This window comes from Rhinolophus sinicus, chromosome 9 (assembly GCF_057876585.1).
Source record: "Rhinolophus sinicus isolate RSI-liver-muscle chromosome 9, RSI-T2T, whole genome shotgun sequence".
Lineage (NCBI taxonomy): Eukaryota > Metazoa > Chordata > Mammalia > Chiroptera > Rhinolophidae > Rhinolophus > Rhinolophus sinicus.
In genome coordinates this window covers 26978536-26999232 of record NC_142509.1, presented here as the reverse complement: position 1 = coordinate 26999232, position 20697 = coordinate 26978536, and the positions used below count along the sequence as shown (strand labels likewise).

General features: G+C 51.6%; 1 protein-coding gene across 3 annotated transcripts in view; it reads right to left on the bottom strand.

Annotated features, from left to right (window-relative positions):
• Positions 1-354: 354 nt before the first annotated feature.
• Positions 355-20697, bottom strand: part of UBE3B (ubiquitin protein ligase E3B) — a 54519-nt gene continuing 34176 nt past the window's right edge. For all 3 annotated transcript variants that reach the window (XM_019757440.3, XM_019757441.3, XM_019757443.3), the window contains exons 19-28: positions 19272-19391; positions 14825-15001; positions 14587-14697; positions 12036-12173; positions 11650-11715; positions 9632-9690; positions 7066-7248; positions 6518-6629; positions 3540-3632; positions 355-2548 (exon numbers count right to left, since the gene is read on the bottom strand). In XM_019757440.3, coding sequence (XP_019612999.2) covers positions 2357-2548; positions 3540-3632; positions 6518-6629; positions 7066-7248; positions 9632-9690; positions 11650-11715; positions 12036-12173; positions 14587-14697; positions 14825-15001; positions 19272-19391 — 1251 coding nt within the window. In that variant the 3' untranslated portion in view covers positions 355-2356. The remainder of the gene's footprint in view (positions 2549-3539; positions 3633-6517; positions 6630-7065; positions 7249-9631; positions 9691-11649; positions 11716-12035; positions 12174-14586; positions 14698-14824; positions 15002-19271; positions 19392-20697) is intronic.

Here is a 20697-nt window from a genome sequence, read left to right as displayed (position 1 = left end):
TTGTCTGGATTCTTTTCAACGAGCACCTCTCACTTTGTACCCTAGTGTGTAATACACGTGATCCAGGGGAAGGCTGCCTCTGGGAAGCGGGTGAGACGGACGGGAGCATGGATGGTGCAGAGGGTGACTTCGTTTTAGCTCAAATGTGTGACTTCTTAAGACACAACCAGAAGCACTATGGCACACTGTCAACTGCTGTTAGCTCTGTGAGGCACTGGGCGCCTGTTACATTGTCCTCTAGCTGCTTTGCTCTGTCGGAACCTACGTGCTAGAGCCCCAGCCTCCCTGTCTTGAGTGACCCAGGCACGTGGTCGGGAAAGGCTCCTTCGCAGGATGAAAAGCAGAACGCAGCCATCAGGTGCTGTAGTACAAATTTAATAAAGCCTTTGATCACGTTTTAATCCATAAGTTATCTATGAAAACAAAAAATGCAACTTTGTAGAGCCATCAAGAGCCATTGAGGTGTCACTGAACACCAGCTATAAAAGTACAGATTTAGTGTTTTAAGATAGTGCAATATTTCCAGCTGTTGAAGAGAAGAATTTAAATGAAATTACAAACGACCCCTCCTCATCAAAAAAACAAAGTTGATGTCAGTGCTTAGAAGCCGCTCCTCCCCCAGCCCCACACACATAGGCAATAAAAACCAGGATGGGAACAAACTTCTTTGGGCAGGTTGACAACTCCGCAGGCCCTAGCACAGGTGCACAAGCCTGCTCAGCGTACACACACGCTCAGAAGAGATCTTCAAAAGGACTGAACGTTTGAAGAAGGTGGCAAATCCATAGAATCAGAGGTTACCAACAAACCTTAAGTCATATCAAATTCCTGTCTCTCTTTAAATTCCTGGCCGTCTTTCCATAAAAGTAAAACAGTCTGTTCTCCAGAAGCCAGGGGCGCTAACACAGCCAGGCTTGGACCCACACAGGACACTGGCATCCAGCAGAAACCCTCCAAAGGAAGGTAGATGACAGGTCTTGTCTGCTTTGCCGCTGGAAGGTGTTATGGTGCTTGGAAGAGAGCTGGAAGCGCTAAGCCACTCCTCAAGCCGAGGAGGGACCCGACACTCCTGGCTTCGGTTCTGGCTTCAGTCTCGGTGGTGGGGACGCACGTGGGGCAGGATGGGGTGGGCGAGGGTGGATGGTTGTCAACACAGACCACTACCACGGCCTTTGCCTCAATTCCCTGGATCCAGAGGTAAAGTTCTCATGATAAAAGTCAAGGATGAAGACAGAAGAGCACAATGGGTTGGAAGAGAAAACAAACAACAAAAAAACCCAACCACAAAGAAAACCAACCCAGAGGGTGCATAAGTGTCCTCAGCCTCCACAGCTGAGTCAGTCAGTGCGAAGGGCTCCCGGGTTCCCTGTGCTGAGGAAGGAGAGGTGCAAGACCCAAGCTTCTTGGGATTTTACAACCTACGGGGTGAAGCCACTGCCCAGATGAGACAGGGACCTTCGGCTAGTGTTGGTTTCTTACTAGGCAGCAAGCGAGCCAAACAAGCAGGAGAAAGGCAGCTGCTTCTAGGGAATCGGCAGGCTATGGAGACAGCCAGCGCCTTCTAGAAATGGAGCTGCTCTCAGGGTTAACAGGTTTTTTTCTTCGGAAGCCCAGGATGCCAAGGTGAACGCACAAGACGGGAACAGCCCAGTGGAGGCTCCTTGGCAGCTCGGCCTGCTGAGGACTCCGAGCATCGGAGGTGAGAGAGGGGAAGGGGTTCTGCTGCCGTGTGGAACGCATGGCTTCCAGGGGGGAGCAGCGCCCCAAACTTCCTGTGCTCTGCGGGCTCCCGGCAGGCGCCTCTGCTTCCTGGGGGACCAGGTGGGCCTGGCTGGGTGGACTAGAGGCAGAGACTTTGTTGGGTGCATAGAGGCTTGGCAAGGCCTTACCTGAGTCGAGTTTTCAGAAACGGAAGGAGAGCGTTGCACGCATAGTAGGCTTCGTGCACTCAGGCCCGTGTCGTGAAAACCACTCTGGAGCCTTGAGTGCCTGGCACAGTTCACTCAGAAAGTTAAGGAAAGAGAAGACTCGCAAAAAGACCCGACTATCAAAAAGAGAAGCCCCTCTGCAATCACAGGCCTGGGCTTCAGGCCACTGGGAAGCAGGAAAACAGGACCAATGCTGGCGGAACCTGGAGGTTTATTCCCAATGTCCCCTTCTCCTTCGTGTCACCTGGAGAATGTTGGGTAGCGTCGTCTCGTACGTCCAAAGTTTTTGAGGCCACAGGGGAGTCTCATGGCTATAGAGTGGTTGGGGCTGCATGTCACCTGTCTGTCACCTGGAACGCTGCCCTCCTGGAGCCCAGGGCCCCAGCAGGCCAGTTCCTGAGGGCAGGCAGTCCCACCGGGGTCAGGAACTAGGACAGCTCGAAGCCCGTGTTCATGCTGATGGCGTAGCGCAGCTTCTCCCGGAGGACGCTTTTCTTGCTGTAGTTGGGCAACTTGAGCAGGTTGAAGCAGGTGGAGGAGGTGGGCAGACGGCCGCCTGGCTCCCGCTTGCGGATGGTGAAGAAGCCTCGGAGAACACTGCCCAGGGTGTCCCCCGTGTCCTGTGAGCACAGACCATGGCCTCGGGTTGGGAGGTGCCCGGCTCGGGAGACGGCAGGGACCAGAACAGGTGGCCCGGGAGAGGACCTGGCAGCCCCTGGGCGCTGGGCAGAGTGTGGCACGTGGCCCTGGCATGGCTGGGCCTGGGAGTGCGGGCACTGCTGAGGCTGGCCCTCAAATGGAGGACAAGTGGCCTCGAGAGCTGAGTACACAGAAGCGACCCCCACTCCTTGAGCCCTGCACGGGAATCCTGTAAGCACTCGGAAATGGGGCCTTCTGTCAGCTGCCAATTACGGCTGGCTAACTACTTTTCAGAGCCAGGATACTGTAAAAATACTTTGGGTACCAAAGCATTTCTGGGCGCAGCCTAACATTGATTTCCTCTGACTTCCAGCCACTGCTGTGGCTCGTGGCAGACTGTAACTTGGGGCAGCCTTCCTTAAACAAGGGGGCTAGTGTCAGACAAGGGGGGTTCGGAGCCCAGACTGAAGCATCCTGAAAGGCACAGACACTCAGAGGCCACTGGGGTATTTTCAGGGGGCGGGGGAGACGCTTTTAACAGCAGCCCTAATTGAGCAGCCCCTCCACCACCACAGAGCTCAGGAACAGCCCCTACACATTCATTCTGCCTTTGCAGAGGAGGAAATAAAGCGGTCTTCACAGATGTGCAGCCAGCAGTGGAGGAGCTGCCATGGCAGCCTGTGCCTGTCCAGGCCTAGGCCCGTCCCCACCGCTCTCCCACACGACCTCTCAGACTTGGAGCCGTGGCCAGTCCAGCAGCTACTAAAAAGTGCCCCCAGCTGCTGTTGTCTGAGGGGGTAAAGAGGAAGGGACTGGGAAAGCTGAGGCCCAGAGCAGCCCCGGTCCGTCCACGGGCGCCCTCTGCAAGGCCAGCCTGCTCTCCAGCCCGGGACTGAGGCCCCTGCCCAGCTGCCTGCCCTGCGGTGGGCTCAGCAGGCAACAGGGGGCAGACGACTCCCCCACCAGTGGTACCTGATCATCCGACACTTCGACACAGCGGATGGAGAAAGGCGGCTTGAGGTAGGCGAATCCCAGGAGCGGGGGCCTGGAGCAGCTGGTCACAAACTGCAACACAAGGCGGGGTCAGGGGACAGCGTGGGGCTTGCGGCCCCTCAGAAACGCGCCCCTACACTCAGCTGTGCTCTTCTGCCTTCTCCAGTCACTGTGTCATTAACTGCTGTTCAGTCAGCAGCACAGGTGAGAGGGCGCATTCGGCCCAAGAACTGGGACACATCGCCCATCTCTCCTAAGGGTGCTGCTCTCTGGGGCTCAAACACATGAAATCCACACCAGCGGACATGACTGGCGGACACTGTGTGGCTGAAGAGTTCAGGGACAACCACACTCCCCACCAGGGGCCGGAACTCCCGCAGGACTGGCCTGCAGACAGCGGAATCACTACGGACTGATAGCCTTCCTTAGAGAGACTGTGCAACGAGGGCACCGGAGAGGAGGTCTGGGAGAAGCTCCGTGTGGCACAGAAGAGAGGGCTGTGCCAAGGGCTGAGGGTCCTGGAGCCGGGCTGCAGGAAGCCACGGTGAGGATCACATGACAAGTGCCCGCGCCCGCTTTGCACCTGGCTTCCTGCTTGGCTTCTCAGCCATGCGGGCAGCATGCGCAGGTGCACTCACCTGAGCCCCCGGCCTGCTGGTTTGCAGAGCAGGCTGAGCCCGGCCCCTGGGGGCCCTTCTGTGACAGGCTAACCTGCTCTCAGCACATGGACAGAAATCAGGCCTCGGAGACAGAGGCGGAGGGGCAGAGCAGGCACTGGGCACGCCACAGAGGACTTAAGGGCAGCCAGCCACACTCTCCTGCTACTCTCGGAATTCCTTGCATCTTCCAGATGGCAGCCCCTGTCACTCCCCAAATGTGCTGCTAGCTCGTGCCTGGGCAGAGACACCGAACTAACATGGCAATCCAAACAATAACTCGCATAGGGACGTCCTAAGAAACCGTTCACTTCCTTTAGTTCAACATTGGCCCAAACTGCTCTCCCTTCTCTAGGGGATATAGGCACCCACTACTTACAACACCAAGCTTGCTTCAAAATTCTGTGGCAAGTTGCATGTTTGGGTCTTTAAAATACACACTGCCATTTAAACAATGTTATAAAATGGTTGTGAGAGTCCTGAGACCATCCAAAGACATTTTATATCCAAAGTCATGCTTCAAAAACAGTTTTCACAGAAAGTATTGATGAGATATATTACTACCCTAATGTATTTTCTTTCCCACCATAAAAACTGTCGCAGCACTTCCGATTTAGAAACTGCTGAGTTTCCACACTGTGCTGAGTGCTCCGCGAACCCAAGCTCATCTCATCACTGCACAGTGCTGCGTGACGTGACCCGTTTGAAGGGTAAGGAGACAGACCCCGAAGCATCTGTGCACGTCCCCATCAGCCTGCTCAGACCGTTGCCCACTGCAAGCTGGGGCTGGTACGAGGAGGGAAGGGGCTCGCACCGTCCTGGGGCAGGAGGAACGGAGGGCACGGGAAGCCCCCAGATGCTCTGCTATCCTTACACGTACAGAAAGCACAGTCACACCCACTCCTGTACAACAGGTCTGTGGCTTCCACCCGGCTTTGGGGCCTGTCTGCAGCCACAGCTACAGGAAAGGGCAGGCCCATGGCAGGAACTGCAGGTTTGGTGACAGGCTCTCCAAAGGCACGCGCGTGTACACATACACGTGTACACACACACACACACACACACACTGCATGGGGCCAGGCCTGCATGCTTAGGAGACACTGGCTTTCCTCTCTTCCTAGGAGAGGCAGGGGTGAGCAGTTGGTTTTACAGGTCACCAGAGACTGTTCTGCTTACAAAGACACTGCTAGAAAACCTGAACTGCCTTTCTGAAGAACCAACAACGTGAATTATGTCCACCTGCCCACCCCGAGTCCCCCGAGACCTGCAGAGACGGCCAGTGCGTGTCTGCATCTGTGGGCTGCAGCGAGGGCTTCCTCCAGGGGAACGGACCCTCCTCAGAACGGCAAACCAAGGAAAAAGAAAACCAAGCCCGCTGCCATTTCAACTGGTGGCGATAATGTCCCTGCTGCCTCAACAACTGAGGTCACATGAGACCATTCTAGAAACCCCAGTGTCCAAAGGAAAGTATTTCTAGGCACTTAAATTTACCCCCAGAATAAGGCAAAACGTTCATGATGAAGTATCAAATAGAAGAGCAGGTGACAAAGCAATATTCCATTTTTATAAAAACATACACATGCTATTTAACACACAGACGTGTGTGTCATCCAGGCTCCTGTAAAACACTCTGCCGATGTCAGTAAGAAAAAAACAACACAGCGGCATTGGGGGAACATTTTGAACATTACAATTTTAAAGACACCAGTAGTAGCGGACCTGGTTACTGTCAGCCACTCTGTTTGCAAAAACATACATGAATATCCGCCTCCTTGATGGTGTGCATTTTATTGGGACATTTTGTGTGTGTGTTACTGCACATTCACACTGCTGAGAAAGAGTACACAGAGGCTGTCCGTGGTGAGTAGGAATGGAGGGTGTGTACATCCCACACTGTAGGAGCAGAGAGTGTTTTCAAGTTTGCCTGTCTATATTTTCTTAATAAACACCCTCACTTAGGTAACGAAAGGAAAGTTAAAAAACAAGATGTCAGCAAGGCCAGCACCGGCGAAGGGCAGACGGCGTGCCGAGCGCAATAAGCACGCCTGCCCACCCGCACGGGCCTGTCCTTGCAGAGGGTACGCAGCAGGCTCACGGGCTTATCAGACGCAGCCCTGTCTCATCTCAAGCCCCTTGGGTCACTGCTTGACCTACCAGCTAGCCCTGCCTATGGGACAGGATATGCTGACGACAGGAGGTCCTCTTGATAACTGTATTGGTTTCCAGTGTCAGCTGTTATATCTAGGTTTATGAGAACATCTACGTACACATGAAGACAGGCATAGGTAACATAGGAAATACCTTCAGAAACATTGCTCTCTCGTCGGGCGTGAAGTCGGAGGCCAGAATGTCCCAGAGCCAGGTAATTACCCTGTGACTTCCATGAAAACCACCGTAGTACACTGTGTGCTTCCTGAAAACAATGCAGACAACGGGCTCAGCCACACATTCTGCTGGGCGCCTATAGACACTGACAGGCAAGGAGGTTAGACAAGTGGCACTGACGACTGACTACTCTTTAAGCCACAAGCGCATGCCTTCCCAAGCACATGTCCTGGAAGCAAAATGGGCAGAGAGGTCAAGAGCTGGCCCTGCAGCCCCAGGCAGAAGCCAAAAGGAGATCCTGCAATACTATTTCCTGAGCCTTCAGAGAGCCCTGCAGTCCTCAAGATGTGCTTCCACTTCTCAGTCTCTAGGCAGACAAGGGGCTGAGCTTTTATTCCAAAGCCACTCCCCCAGTGATTAGGGTGGGCTCCTGAAACAACTCTCCAAAAGGGACCCAACAAGGCAGCAGCGCGCTTTCTTGGAGGCCTAAGAATTTCACCCTCTCCCCGTCACTCGCTCCTTACTTTAAATCTTCCAGATCAATCTCAGCATTGTCACCAGAAATGAGACGCTGTAGCTCAGGGGTTGAGAACATCCGGATCCAGTCGGGCTTGATAATGGAACGGAACCCGCTAATGAGGGCAGCTGTCTGGTTTTTGATCTGAGTGTGCATTCGAAAATGTGCCATCAGATGGATGTAGCTAATTCTGTTGCCAACAAAAGAAAACGATGGAAATTAACAGGGCAGGGCAGGCTGTTCCCAATGGACTGAGAGATGAGTCCAGTCATTTCTGAACCATTTTAACAAAAAACAGAAATAGTACCAGAACACTTCACCAGAACAACAGAGATGATGCCGATGACAGCTCTCCTGATGGTACACTGTGTGCCACTGTGGGTGCGTTAAACAAGGGCAGTACCTCATTCACTCCTCCCAAACACAAAATGATAAACAGAAACCAGTGGGTAATACACATCAGGATGACACCCCACTGTGTCAAGAAGCAAAGTGACATTCTCCAGCTAAGGAGAGGGCCCTTCTTGGTACAAAGGGTACTTTTTGGACTTGAATTTAATTTCTTCCATCTGGAATATACCAATTAAGATATAATTCAGTCCTCCAATAAGCTTTAAGGCATAGAGTAACTGTTTCATGTTGAAACTTCGATCAAAACCTTGCTCACCTGGACCGAGAGTCTGGGCCACGAAAAGGCAAGCCTGCAGACAGTTTTAACCAAATACAGTCAGCTTATGTTTAGGTTCAACTGGGCAGTCAGCGCACTAACAACAGTTCCGGGTAGACCTTCCAGGTCTGTTTCTATGAACACAGTGATCGCATCTACAACTGTGGGATCTGAACAAGTGAAATACATTCCGAGAGGCTTGCTAGCATCGCTGGTTTCTTAGCAAACCATTTATTCAGAGGTGAAAAAACCTGAGCTCAGCCCAGACACAACTGTTAAAATTCCCAATTAGTACAGTCCAAATACACCTGTTTAGCTCCACAATGCTCAGATCTGAGTCACTAACCTTGAACAGATCCCTATTTTTAAAAATTATCCAGCAGTGAACTTGCACATGAATACACTTAAATATGCCTTTATCTATTATTGTTACTCCTTTCCTATACTCTTTGAAACAAGTTACTAATACTGTTCCATTTTGCTGAGAGAGAGGGAGTGGGAGATCAAATATTACTCCTAAGGAGGGGGAAACTGGCACTGCTAGGCCTTGGAAGGCAGTTTGTAGAACCGAATACCCCTGCCCTTCTACTGAAGTTTTACGCTAAGAGCATGTATGAGTTTGTGAAATACTTTCCACATAGGTGGTTTCCAGGCAGGGCAGGAATCACAGTCCTGACACACGCTGCACTGAGCCACAACCCCTGGAGGTTGTACACACAGCTCCTACCACCACCCCTACACCATCAGCCTGGGAAAAACGCCCCCCCGCCGGAGGGTGGCAAGCAGGATGTGACATGTGACATATCCGATGATGGTGACGATCACTGCTCTCATGTATTAAGGCCCCGCTTTGAGCCAGACATGCTGGAATGTATTTTACATGTGTTATCTCATGTGAAGTCCTCTGAAGGGGTGGAGACAGGGCGGGAGGTGAGGCAGCAACAGGATCCACCCAGGTTCTCTAATGCCCCCAGGCAGTTACTCCCACCCTGTGTTCTGTTCTTTCTCAGTTGTCAAACTAACACCCCGTGGCCAAGAGTCAAACGGGTGTATGTCAATCACAATGAGCAGCAGGTCTGGTCTTCCGTCTGGATAAAAGCTCCCAAGCATGCTCACCGACTGAACCACCCGTGCTCGGTGCTCCGGAACACTGGGCTGGAACGCGCAACTGATCCGAGAGACTCACCAGGTGGGACTGACCTCTCCCTTGTCACTGAAGAGTGACATTCAGATTAACAGTTCAGATGCACAGCTGAGCCTGGCGGCAGGAGAGGACTGACTGACAAAAGGGTCAATATCTACTCTTTATGCTAGGTTTTCCTGTTAGGTGAGAACAGCACTGGGTGGAGACAGTGCATTCAGGGGTTTTGCTTCTAGGGAGCCAAGTTTGACATTTATGATAGATTCCTAAAAGCCTGTTATCTGTGACAATAGATGCTGGGCCTCAAAATCTCCCGTCTGAGGAACTGTCTGCTGCATTTGAATTCATTACTGTGTGTTCTCAAGAACAGTGTTTTATCCAACTGCCACATGCTATCATTCCCAAATGATCTGCCCCTCCAACGTGTCTTTCCGCCTCTGTGCCCTCTGGCTTCAGGACTGCATGCCTGGATGGCTCAGAATCCATCTGTCTGAATCTGGAGCCGTCATTAAATTCCTAGGAACGCCACGGCCTGGGTGCCTCTGACCTTAGAAGTGCTACTGCAAAAAATAAATTGTCAATTCTTATTTTGCAAATCGAATTTAATACGATTTTAGCCTATGAACTGTAACCAGTAAATTCCATTATGATATTTATGGCCTCTTTCTACTTCAATCTATCTTAATAAATTCTCAAAGTAAGCCCGGAGAGCCAGAATGAAGTCTTTTCAAGTGGTGACCTTAAAAATCGAATTGCTATACTCACTTATTTTCATTTGTAACAGGAATGGTCTTCCCTCCAGGAATCAGTTCATGGCAAACAAGCTGGGGGAGAAGATGGGGAGCAATTACTCGAGAGGATGCTAGTGGGGGAATAAAGCTTCCTGGAGATGAAAGGGCCCGACGCCAACGTCCATGATAATGACAATTAAGATGAGACATGTTTGGAAACAATGCTTTTCACAAAAAGCCAGGGCTCAATTATCAGCAAGCAGATGCTGCATGATCGATATAAAAGGTTTCTTCTCATCTGATCCTTGTTCAGACATTTGTATTAAGGCTTCAGGACGTGGTGGAGGGGAACGTGTTAACATTTAAGGACACAATACGATGTTTACAAGCATCCCCTGGAATACTATGCAGCTCTTTAAAAAATATATGATGCAAATTTGTATCATGGACACCTCAAACCTATGTAACTTTACTAACAATTGTCACCCCAATAACTTCAATGAAAAAAGAAAATTTACATTATTGAAAAGCAGGGGGAAAAGCATGCATGGTATGGTATCATTTCTACAAAAAAGAAAAATAAATTACACGCGTGCCCAGGGAGAAAAATCTTGAAGGACACAGGCCCCCGTTAACAGTGGCACTCTCGTCACCAGCGCTAGAGGTGGATTTCATTTCCATGCTCTTTGTATGGCTAAATATTTGGTTAGGAGTGTGCATTATTTTTATAGTCGGGAGAGAAAATTAAGAATGTCAGGAGGAAGATTCAAAATCTGATTAAAGATTTATTTGAAAACTATAGAATCAACTGCTTTCCTCAACTTCAAGAACTTCACTGTACACCTGAAACTTATATAAAGTGATACTGAATGTCAACTAGAACTGAAAAAATATAATAATGAAAAAAAAAGAACTTCTGTGGGTCACCTAAAATTCAAAGAATGCGTAATTTTAATAGAAATTCTGTTAACGTAACTCTAGAGATGTAGAAAGTTTGAAAAACAGTGACCTCTAGTCCCACTGCTGTCTGCATCTTGGGGCGTGCCAGAGACCTGAAAGCTCGAAGGGCCCTTGGGAATCACCCGGCCTGATGTTTCCCGTAAAGGGCTCCAGGGAAACACTTGTCTGTGAGCCGTTACGTAGAAAATCGTTCTGTGAGGTGGCATTCTCCTTCTCTGAAAGCGGAGGTCTGTGATCAAATGAGTTGGGAAAAGTTGAGGTGAACATAAGCCAGGTTGCTTTCTCACAGGCTTCTCGGCGCCCTTACATGCCAGACTAGGTCTTCAAAGGGAGGGCAGGACATGCAGACGTTTACAGAGCGGCCGGTGACATGGGCCCAGCAAGGACTCATGTTTGGTCAATGGGATTTTTTTGAGATAAGGAAAGTGTGGCCTGGGGAGACTGTGTGACCTCTCTGCAGCGACACAGGCAGGGCTCCAAGAAGCCCATCTGCAATACTAAGCTCATGGCATGGTTTCTGCATAGCAGCCCTCAGACGACGTGCAGAGAGAGGCTTGTGTAGGTAGGGATGAAACTGGAAGGGACTGAGGGCAGTTCTGAGAAAAGCCGAAAGGAAAAACGTGGGGAGCAAACACCCCTGTGGCCACGATTCCAAGAGTCTTTTCTTTCTGCTCTGCTCTTTATAACGAGTGGGAACCAGGACAAGATTCTGTTAGAGGCACTTCGTCTCAGTGGCTTCTTCCTTCTCTCTAAGTTACAATCCTCCATGTGGGACTGACAGCTAATCCTCACCATAGTAACGAAAAGCAACATTCCAGCAGGAATGACCCAGAATGCCACCTTGGCAAAGTGAGGGGAGAGAAAGCAAAGGCCATGTCAACCGGGAATGGAAGAGGGAACGCCCTGCCCTCACTCCTGCCTGGCAAGGTGGGAGAATGAAGATGGGCGAGGGGGACGGAGGAAGAGAGTCCGGCCAGCCAGCCAGGTCCTCCAGGTTTGTGGACGTCCTGGGTGAAGCAGCAAGAGCAGGGCAGGCCTCAGGAAGCCCACGGAGGGAGAGGAAGGAGAGCTCGGCCACAGAGGCTGACTTACCTGACCCATGACGTCCTCATCGTATGACAGCGTCAGGCCCAGGTCAGCGATATCCCCATCATAACGCTAGTACAACAGAGAAGGGGAAAGTGTGGGGACCCAGGAGGGCCATCTCCTTGAAGACTTTCACACTCCTGTCCCACGAGGCCTGCTTGGGGAGTAACGGCTGTGGCTGCCGTGCAGCTTGATGCACAGAAAAAGACCCCTCATCACCTCGAGGAAGGAGGAGGGGAGCATCAGGCCTGAGCGGCAGTGCCCCGAGCAAGCCACGCGGGGGCCTCTTTCCACAGCAGGACCTCTTGTTCCACCACACACCCCGCTGGGCTTCCCTCCTCTCTGACCTCACACCAGCGCTCAGCACAGCCCTCCCGCCTTTCTCCACTGACCTTAATGGAAGTGAGGTTTTTATAGAACTCAGAGTCCAGCGACGGCAGTTCATCCACAGAGCTGTAGAAGACGCTGTGGTGGTGCCCGAGCAGCTGGCTCAGGAAGAAGGATGCGAAGGGCACGTCCACCACAATTCCCTGGGCGAGGGGACAGACAGAAGCTTGCCACCCGTCCAGCCAGGATCCCGGGTCAGTGACCACCATCAGGGGCCGCTCAGGCTGCCCGCCCCACCCCCAAGGGTGCCAAGGCCATTTCCAGGCACTTCCTAAAGTTTCAACCTGGAGAACACCACCTCCCCTGCACTTAACAATAGAGTGTCTCCTGGGGACATTACAGCACAGCGGTTAAGGGCATAGGCTTTGGAGCTGCACCGCTCAGGGATCAAATCCACGGGGCCTCAGCTTTCCCATCTGTAAATGGGGAACAGCACAGCCTGTCAGTTGTATATAAAGGAGCACGGTGTGGAGTAGCACGGCGGACAGGCTCTCACCAAGAGGCAGGATGGGGGAAACTTCCTGGAGGACAAAACATCTAAACTAGACCTAAGGAGCAAAGGCCTTCAGTGCGAGACCCACAGGCAAGCTCCAGGGACAACACATCCGTGTGAGAGGGAAGGGAGGCGAGCAGCAAGGCCAGAGAGGCAGGCAGGGCCAGGTCAGGAAGGGCCGCAGAAACCTCCAGGAGTCTGGATTCTACCGTGAGGGCAGCAGGGAGCGCTGGGAAGGCTCTGAGCAGGGCAGTGTCACATCGGTACTGTATGTGGGGAATGAACCAGAGGAGGAAGGCAGGAGGCAGAGGTACAGCACAGGCAGGAAGCCACTGCCTAACACCAGGGAGAACTGCGGGCAGACTGGCCTAGGGCAGCAGCTGAAGGACGGACAGTGGTGTGTGGACTGGAGAGATTTAGAGGGGGGGCTGAATCACACTCAGCAAGGGCCTGTCACAGAGGATCGGGGGGCAGGGGGGTTACACGAGTCCATGAGTGCTGCTCCTTATACGGGGCCCACTACGTCCTAACTTCTTCCATCCATACTATTATTGTTGGGGACGGAGGAGACAGATGGGGCCCAGGAAACAGGGGAGGGCATTCACAAAAGCCAGGAGGTCATGCTTTCCAGCGGGCCCAGACACCTCTGGGTCTCATCACAGCTACGTGCTTAAAGGAAAAACACGGCACATGCCTAGGTAGGTCCGCATGAGATTTTTTAAATGGGAATCAACTGAGAAGTCTCCATTTTGCAGATGTGAAAACAAGCACAGAAAATGAGCCCAGGCTACGCAGCCGGTCCCGAGCAGGAGGACTGAAGGGCGTCTGGGCAGGGACTCAGACGGGGCCCCTGACGACTGCGGCCAGGGACTGAGGCCGTGGACAGAGGCGGCCCCCAGAGAGAATGATGGATCACGTGGAGTCAGAGGATGTCGGCCCCACATGGCCTCCTTCCCTCAACTTGCCCCAGCTCTGGCTCTTCGCCTGTGGAAGGCCTCCTGGCTCCTCTCAGGTCTGTGATGGCCTGTGACATGAGAGGGGCTCAGGTGCTTTATTCACTGCCTGGCTACCTGGGCCCGAGGGAGCTCCTGCTGCAGCTTTCCTTCCTTCCCGAGGAGCAGGACTTTCAGGGTACGGGGGGGAGGGGCAAGTGCCACCAGGAGGGCGTTCTGCCAGCTCAGCCCAGTGGAGAGGGACTGGAGCTACGTGGGCCTCACCGGAGCCTGCAGAAGTCCACCTGGTCCTGACCCCACAGAGACTGAGAAGGGGAAATTCAGACACCTTTCTTCTTAACGACAGTGAGGATGGACTCCACTTCCCCCATGAGCAGGTCCAGGCACCATTGGAGGTGTTCCCCCTATATTACCTCATTACCATCTGCAGTAACCAAATAACGTATTATCCCCACTTTACTGATGAGAACCTAAAGAAGGGACCTAAAGAAGGAAAGCGACTTCCACGCACAGTCACGTAGCTAGCCAGGGAAGACCAGTCTGGGTCAGTTGCTCTGGGCTATGTCCTACGTTCATGTTCTAGTCTGCAGCCATCTATCTCCCAGGCACCTCTGGCTCACTTCCAGGCACTCAAATGACAAAGGATTTTAAAACAACTGCAACTACTACCAAACCCCACAGAATACCGCCCTCATACTACCTGGACTCTACTTGGAGATCTGGCTCTGGCATATCACCCCTCACCCCTCAGGAAAGCAGAAGGCTGGTTTGGGGCTCAGGCTGGCCTGGGTCAAATTTGGTTTCTACCACTGAACTAGTAATGGGACTCCGGGTCCCATCGCGACTTCTGGAAGCCTCAGTTCTCGCATCCTGACGTCCACAGGACAGCAGCAGCACCCCAGGACGACTGAGAGGATTAAATGAGACAGCACACAGGCAGCACCACATGTTTTGTATGGTAATCTTGCTTCCTGTCCCTCTTCCCGTGACTTTATCCTAGTGACAGGTAGTTTACATGGCTGGGCCTGATCGCACACATGCATACGAAGCCCCGCGGTATTTCTCCCATCTTATTTTCCATGCCAGTTCAAGGCTCTGGAACTCGCCTACCTCATATACAGCTTTCCCCAGCATCTTGCCCACAAACTCGAAGAGCTGCAGGTAATTCTCATGAATGTAAGAGGTGGGCGAAGGGTAGAGCCTCTCATCCCCACTGGTTGTCTGCAAGGCAGAAAGACGGAGAGAGGCGGAGGTTAAAAGCCCTGTAATGAGCAAGCCCAGTGCGTCACGTTTCATTTGTCACCCCGAATCTGGCTACTGTCAAGCTGGCTCGCGCCCCCTTAAATACCTTGAAGAGGTTGAGTGCTGGGTCAAACACCCTCTTGATGATCTCTTCCAAGAACTCCTTGAAAACACCGTCCTGATCAATTCCTGCCTCGTCCACCCCGAGGTCATTGACGAACTTCACGCGGATCACGCCTTTCATGGCATGCTGGGAAAGCTGCCGCAGCTGCTCGTAGCCGTCCTGCCAAGGGCAGAGTTACAGCCCATTAGGAACCCAAGGCCTTCTGCATAACTCAGGGCTCCCCTCAAGGCCCCTTCTCCCATGAGCAGCCTTCCCAGTGTAAGAAACGTGCAAGTCAGGATGCATGGGTGCATGAGAAGTCGTTCTCACCCGCTTCCAACGACAGCCTGTTAAAAGGGAAATTCCTTTTGGGGGATGTGACTTTCCTGCTGTGTGGCAAGGGGGGGGCTTCCCTTAAGAGGATGCAGGGCAGCGAGACAGGCAATTAGACAAGATGGGTCAGACAAGCTCTTGGCCATCAGACAAAGGACAGAAGAAACTGAGACAAGATCGCACCTCTATTTTAATGCTAAGTGTACCTTTTAGCTTACGGTAAAAATCAATCAATCAATCAATCAATCTTAGAGGGCTAGAAAATGAAAAATAAAAATACCCTCCACCCTCAATTCGTGGTATCTTCCCCCAGAACCTAAAAGGCCTTGTGAGCCATGCTGAGGAGTTTAAATTATATCCTGCAGGCAATGGGGAGCCACAGAAGAGTTTAGGCAAGGAGCAACATGGCTGGCTTTCTGCTGGCAGCAGAGCAGACGGATGGCAGGGGATGGAGCAGAAAGCAGGGAGACGGGGCGCAGGAGTGATGCTGGGCCTGGACGAGGGCAGGAGCAGACAGGAGAAGCCTCAGCGTGCTTCTGGCTCACATTCAGCTCCCTTAAGACACGCAGCTGGTCAGCACGTCTCCCCTACCCAGAGCTCTCGGACACAACTTCTGAGTTCCCTGCTAATCATCCTCCGTAGTTTGCCTCGATTCTAACCTGGTGAGGTCTTCCTGGCTCCCGATTCTGTCTGTCATCTAACATATTTCTGGCATGTGGACACTGCTAAGCAAGCTGCTAAGGTTTTTATTTCAGTGACTGTAAAACAGTGCTGAACCGGACAGGACCCAGGCAGGAGGCCTTTGGGCTGCCATGAGGCCCATTCGGCAGGGTGAAACCTACGTCTTTAGATACTGTCACATAACATCCTGCTGAAGCCACCTCCCATTTCCCCCACTCAGTCACAACTGCGGTGCTCTCAGACGTTTTGCTGACAGACACCATCTCCGTGGCATCCACCCATTTGCTGCTCTGGCCCCTTGTCACAGAGCAAATGAGGCCAGTCTGTTTTGGGGAACGCTTGCTGCTCTGCTGTCAATCACATTTCCCTTGTGATCCAAAGGACTGTCTATGGTGGTTCCCAATCTTATTCAGGGTTAGGCTCTAGAGTTAGAGAGCACGGAAAAAACAACCTGTGCAGTCCCGTTAGTCAGCTGAAGGAACAGGAACACAATTGTGAGAGCACAATCCTGAAAAGTGCTTTTATGCACATGAAGTTTGAGAATCCTTTCGTTGAAAACAAGGGAGAAACAGGAAGTCACCATGCAGCTGCTGTAGCATTTAAACCATTCTGCCTAAATTTAAGATAATTATTTTGGCACTGATCAGGGGCCAGTGGAGAATACAAACGGGTTCCCGCTTGCCTGCAGGATTTCCTCCATGCTGCTTTAACATGAGGCCTCCTTAACCGTAACCCATTAGCAAGGTGTTTGGGTTTCGCACATTCAGTGAGAAGGTGTATGTGAAAGCACTTAGCACACAGCAGGCGCCCAGGAAAGTGTGCTGGACTCAAACCTCAATTTGGCTTCATCAGCCCCACATCAGCCTCTTCCTTGAAAAGTTGTAGAGAGAAATTGCCGCCTGCCTCCTCTGGTGTATTTCCTGTCGTGCTTTCCCCCCATCCCCCACGGGACTCTGGACACTGGTGTCATTACCAGAGGATTAGCTCTGTGCCCCTTACGAGGGTGAGCGGGAGGAGGGCACGCCTCTTCTCTACTGCATTGCAACGAGCAGACGCAGAACACTGACCCAGGGACAGGAGAGCTGGCTTTGTTTTCCAATGACTTCAAGAACGGATATCCGAGTGACCTGACTAAGGAGCTGACTTTCTTTGGCCTCAGGTCTGCACGGACAGGGTGAGGGGCAAGAGTTGGGCAAGGGTGCGTGTAAGGTTCCTTCCAGTCCTGAAATGCCTGAGTTCCAGCCCCAGGTCACACCCTGTGAGGGCAAGTCCTCCTGCAGGATGAATACCCGGTCACCTGATACAGAAGCACTGCCTTCAATACACGCTATTAAAAAGGAAACAGAAAAAAAAGCCTTGGATATCTAAGTCTAATATCAACTTTTTGATGCCCCCTTGTGTCCAAATCAAGCAAAGGCCACTGGACTCAGGTTTTAATCAAACCACCAGATCATAACAACACTATGGTAATGGAATAAATGTCCCTCTCCCCCGAATTCAATAGGGACACCAGTGATCAATTTCACAATGAGATATTTCTAGTGGGACGTAAAGAGGAAAACAGACTTTGCCTAAAACTTAAGACAGACATCCCTCCTTTGATGTCCCTGAGCGACGTGTTTAAAAAACAGCTGACTTGGGCAGCCAGGATGCCACGTGACTTTCCCATAAGCAACGACACTTGAGGAAGGAGTCGGTCGGGGACTCCATCCCTTTCAGGAGACAGCAGAGTCCCTGCCACCCCACTTCCTGTGGGTGCTGGTCACATGGAGGGGGAAGATGGGTGGTGGGACGGAGGAATTTAAGAGACGAGAGGTGCAGCCAGGAAAGTGCTGGAGAAGGGAGTATGGACAACACGACGGGGCTTTTTCCGCTTCGAGTCAAAGTGAAGGTCGCCAACTGGTGGCCCATAGGTTGAATTCGGTGGGAAGACAGGAGTTATCTGACCTTCCAGGTACTTTACAAAATATCATTAGTTCCCAACATCAAAAGATCTGGGGAATTCCCACAAAACCCTGAATTTTGGCCTTCTCTTAAAAAACGAGACTCCTGGAGCACAAACCTCCGCTGAATGTTTTGGGGGAGCACGTGTTCTCCACCTGCCCACTCTCTACTGCTCCCTGACACGAAAGCTGGATGTCAATTGTCATTTATCAACCCACTTGTGGGGCTGTTTCTCTTAAGGAGATCACCTAGACCGAGGGCTGTGTTTGCAAAGCAGAGGAGAGCAGTGGAAGTGAGGGATGTTTCTATTTGTTCAGTGTGTACACAAGGTGCCCCCGCGCTGCAACCCTCTCAGCCAGCTTTCCTCACTCCCATGCCCTGCAGGGTCCCTGTGGGCACTTACGAGGCTTCTCCCTGCTTTTACCAATGTCAAAAATATCATCGTCTACCGCATGCTGCCTTTCCCAGCAGACCTCAGCGTCCGTCACCAGCGGTCAGGGAAACTAAACAAGGGCTCCAGGAAGGAGTGTGCATGCCGCCAGGGAGACATGTCAGCACGCAGGGAGGAAACGCTGCAGCCACTGCCGTCTGCTGGTGGCTGGCTCTGTGGCCATGGCCTGTCCTGGGATGCCACGACTGCCTTACGTGGCACGACCTACTAGGGAAGAACTGTGGCTGGGGTGTGATAACAGGTCTGACGAGCAAGCGTGGGCAAATCAACCAGGCCACGGCTCTCCTGGGAAAGGGTCCTTGGGGCTCAGTCACCAATCCCACCGCTGGCAGGACCCACACACGCAGGCAGGCTGTGCACGGCACAGCCCTGGGGGGCGGAGCGGGGGGCATGCACAATCGCAGGTACAGACATTTACGATGACAGTGTCCAGCAGACAGTAGTCAGGGTCTTGTTCCCACAAAATCAATATATTCTGACATGGAGGCAAAGTGTTCTGAGGAGAGGCACTTATTTCTAACTCGCATGAAGTCGCCACACGGTGGTAACCGGGACACTGGCTTTGTTTGGCTAAGGTGGGCTGCTTCCTTTTTATCTCCTAAGCTGCTGACTACAAAGAACTTCCAGCTGTGACAAATGCCTTTCCCAGTAGGGCTCAGTAACACCTACATTCCAGCCTCCACATTCACAGCTGGGCGTCTGGGCAAAGTGCCTGCCGGGACAAATGGAGTTTGCACTGACATGAGATGTCTGCACGTGGCACTTCCTGTCCTCATTTCAAAGAGGCACGAAGTGTTTGATGCTCTAGCCCAGGGGCCCTCGTGGAGAAAAGGAATACTGCACCGCAGGTCTGAGGCACTGAGGACACATTTAATCACGCAGCTCTCAGAGCAGGAAACGAGACAAGTGGCAGCTGTCCTGCTCCCACAGCCTTGATTTCAGTGCCATTAGATCAAGGAGTGACAAGAAGAGTTCAGAGGCAACAGGTCATCCACTAAAAAACCCACATTTCCCAGAGAACACTTCTTTGGGGTCTCTCACCTCCAGCATCCGGGAGCGGCGGATAGTAATGTGCGTGACGTGGGGGGAGGCGGAGCTGGTTTCCACGAGCCCCAGTTTCTCCTTCTCCTTGGTAACCATGTTTCGGAACAGAAGAACTCTCTGAAATGAGCAAAGGTGAGACCAAAACAGGGTCAACAACGGATGAGTCCCTCAAACACACTGTACGAAAGGAACGAAATTTACGTCACATGAGCTGCAACCAGAATGGGACACTTCGATACGTGCTGCAGGTTAGAAGTGACTTGGGGGACAGTAAACAGTCCCCCAAACACTCTTGGGAATTAAAAATATAACCGAATACATGCCAAAGAATAAAGGTTCCAGAACGAGTCGTCTGGCTGCAGCTAGAGGCCAGCAAAGAACAGCCTAGGAGCAATCAGTCAATAATTCACTATAAAAACCTGGTTGCGGGCCGGCCCGGTGGCTCAGGCGGTTAGAGCTCCGTGCTCCTAACTCCGAAGGCTGCCGGTTTGATTCCCACATGGGCCAGTGGGCTCTCAACCAGGTTGCCAGTTCAATTCCTCGAGTCCCGCAAGGGATGGTGGGCTCTGCCCCTTGCAACTAAGATTGAACACGGCACCTTGAGCTGAGCTCCCGGATGGCTCAGTTGGTTGGAGCCTGTCCTCTCAACCACAAGGTTGCCGGTTCGACTCCCACAAGGGATGGTGGGCTGTGCCCCTGCAACTAGCAACGGCAACTGGACCTGGAGCTAGCTGCGCCCTCCACAACTAAGACTGAAAGAACAACAACTTGAAGCTGAACAGAACCCCCCACAACTAAGATTGAAAGGACAACAATTTGACCATTGTTCCCCAATAAAGTCCTGTTCCCCTTCCCCAATAAAATCTTTAAAAAAAAAAAAAAAAAAAAAAAAAACCTGGTTGCAAGACAAGTTTACAGAGGCGGCTTTTCACAGCCGTGCCTGTTTTAAAGGAAATCAATATTATAAATTTAAAAAACAGAAATATTTCTAGGGCAATTTTTTTCACTGTCAGAAATTTTTTAAATGATCCTATAGAATAAAGGTTCCTGACCTTTCATCTGCCTCCTCTGTGCCCTCAAGTACACTGTGGTCCCACTGGTAATAGTTCTCAATTACTGTTTCAAAAGAACCTCTCTCCTTTCTCAAGATTCTGATAAGCTCCTTTAGGCAAACACTGACCCTTGACCCCAAGCTGGGTTTCAGCATCACTGCTGCAATAATAGCACTCAAATAACGTCAGCTGAATGAATATATAAATCCAACCACAGCTGTTTTTCGTTTTAAAATGGGAATCCCCTCAAAAGTCAAGAGCTTTGTTAAACACAAATAAGAACAGTAATCAGAACAATAATAATAAGAATTAACTATGTACAAAGGGAAACTAGTGCATTTCATTTGATCCTCTATAGTAACTTATGAAGG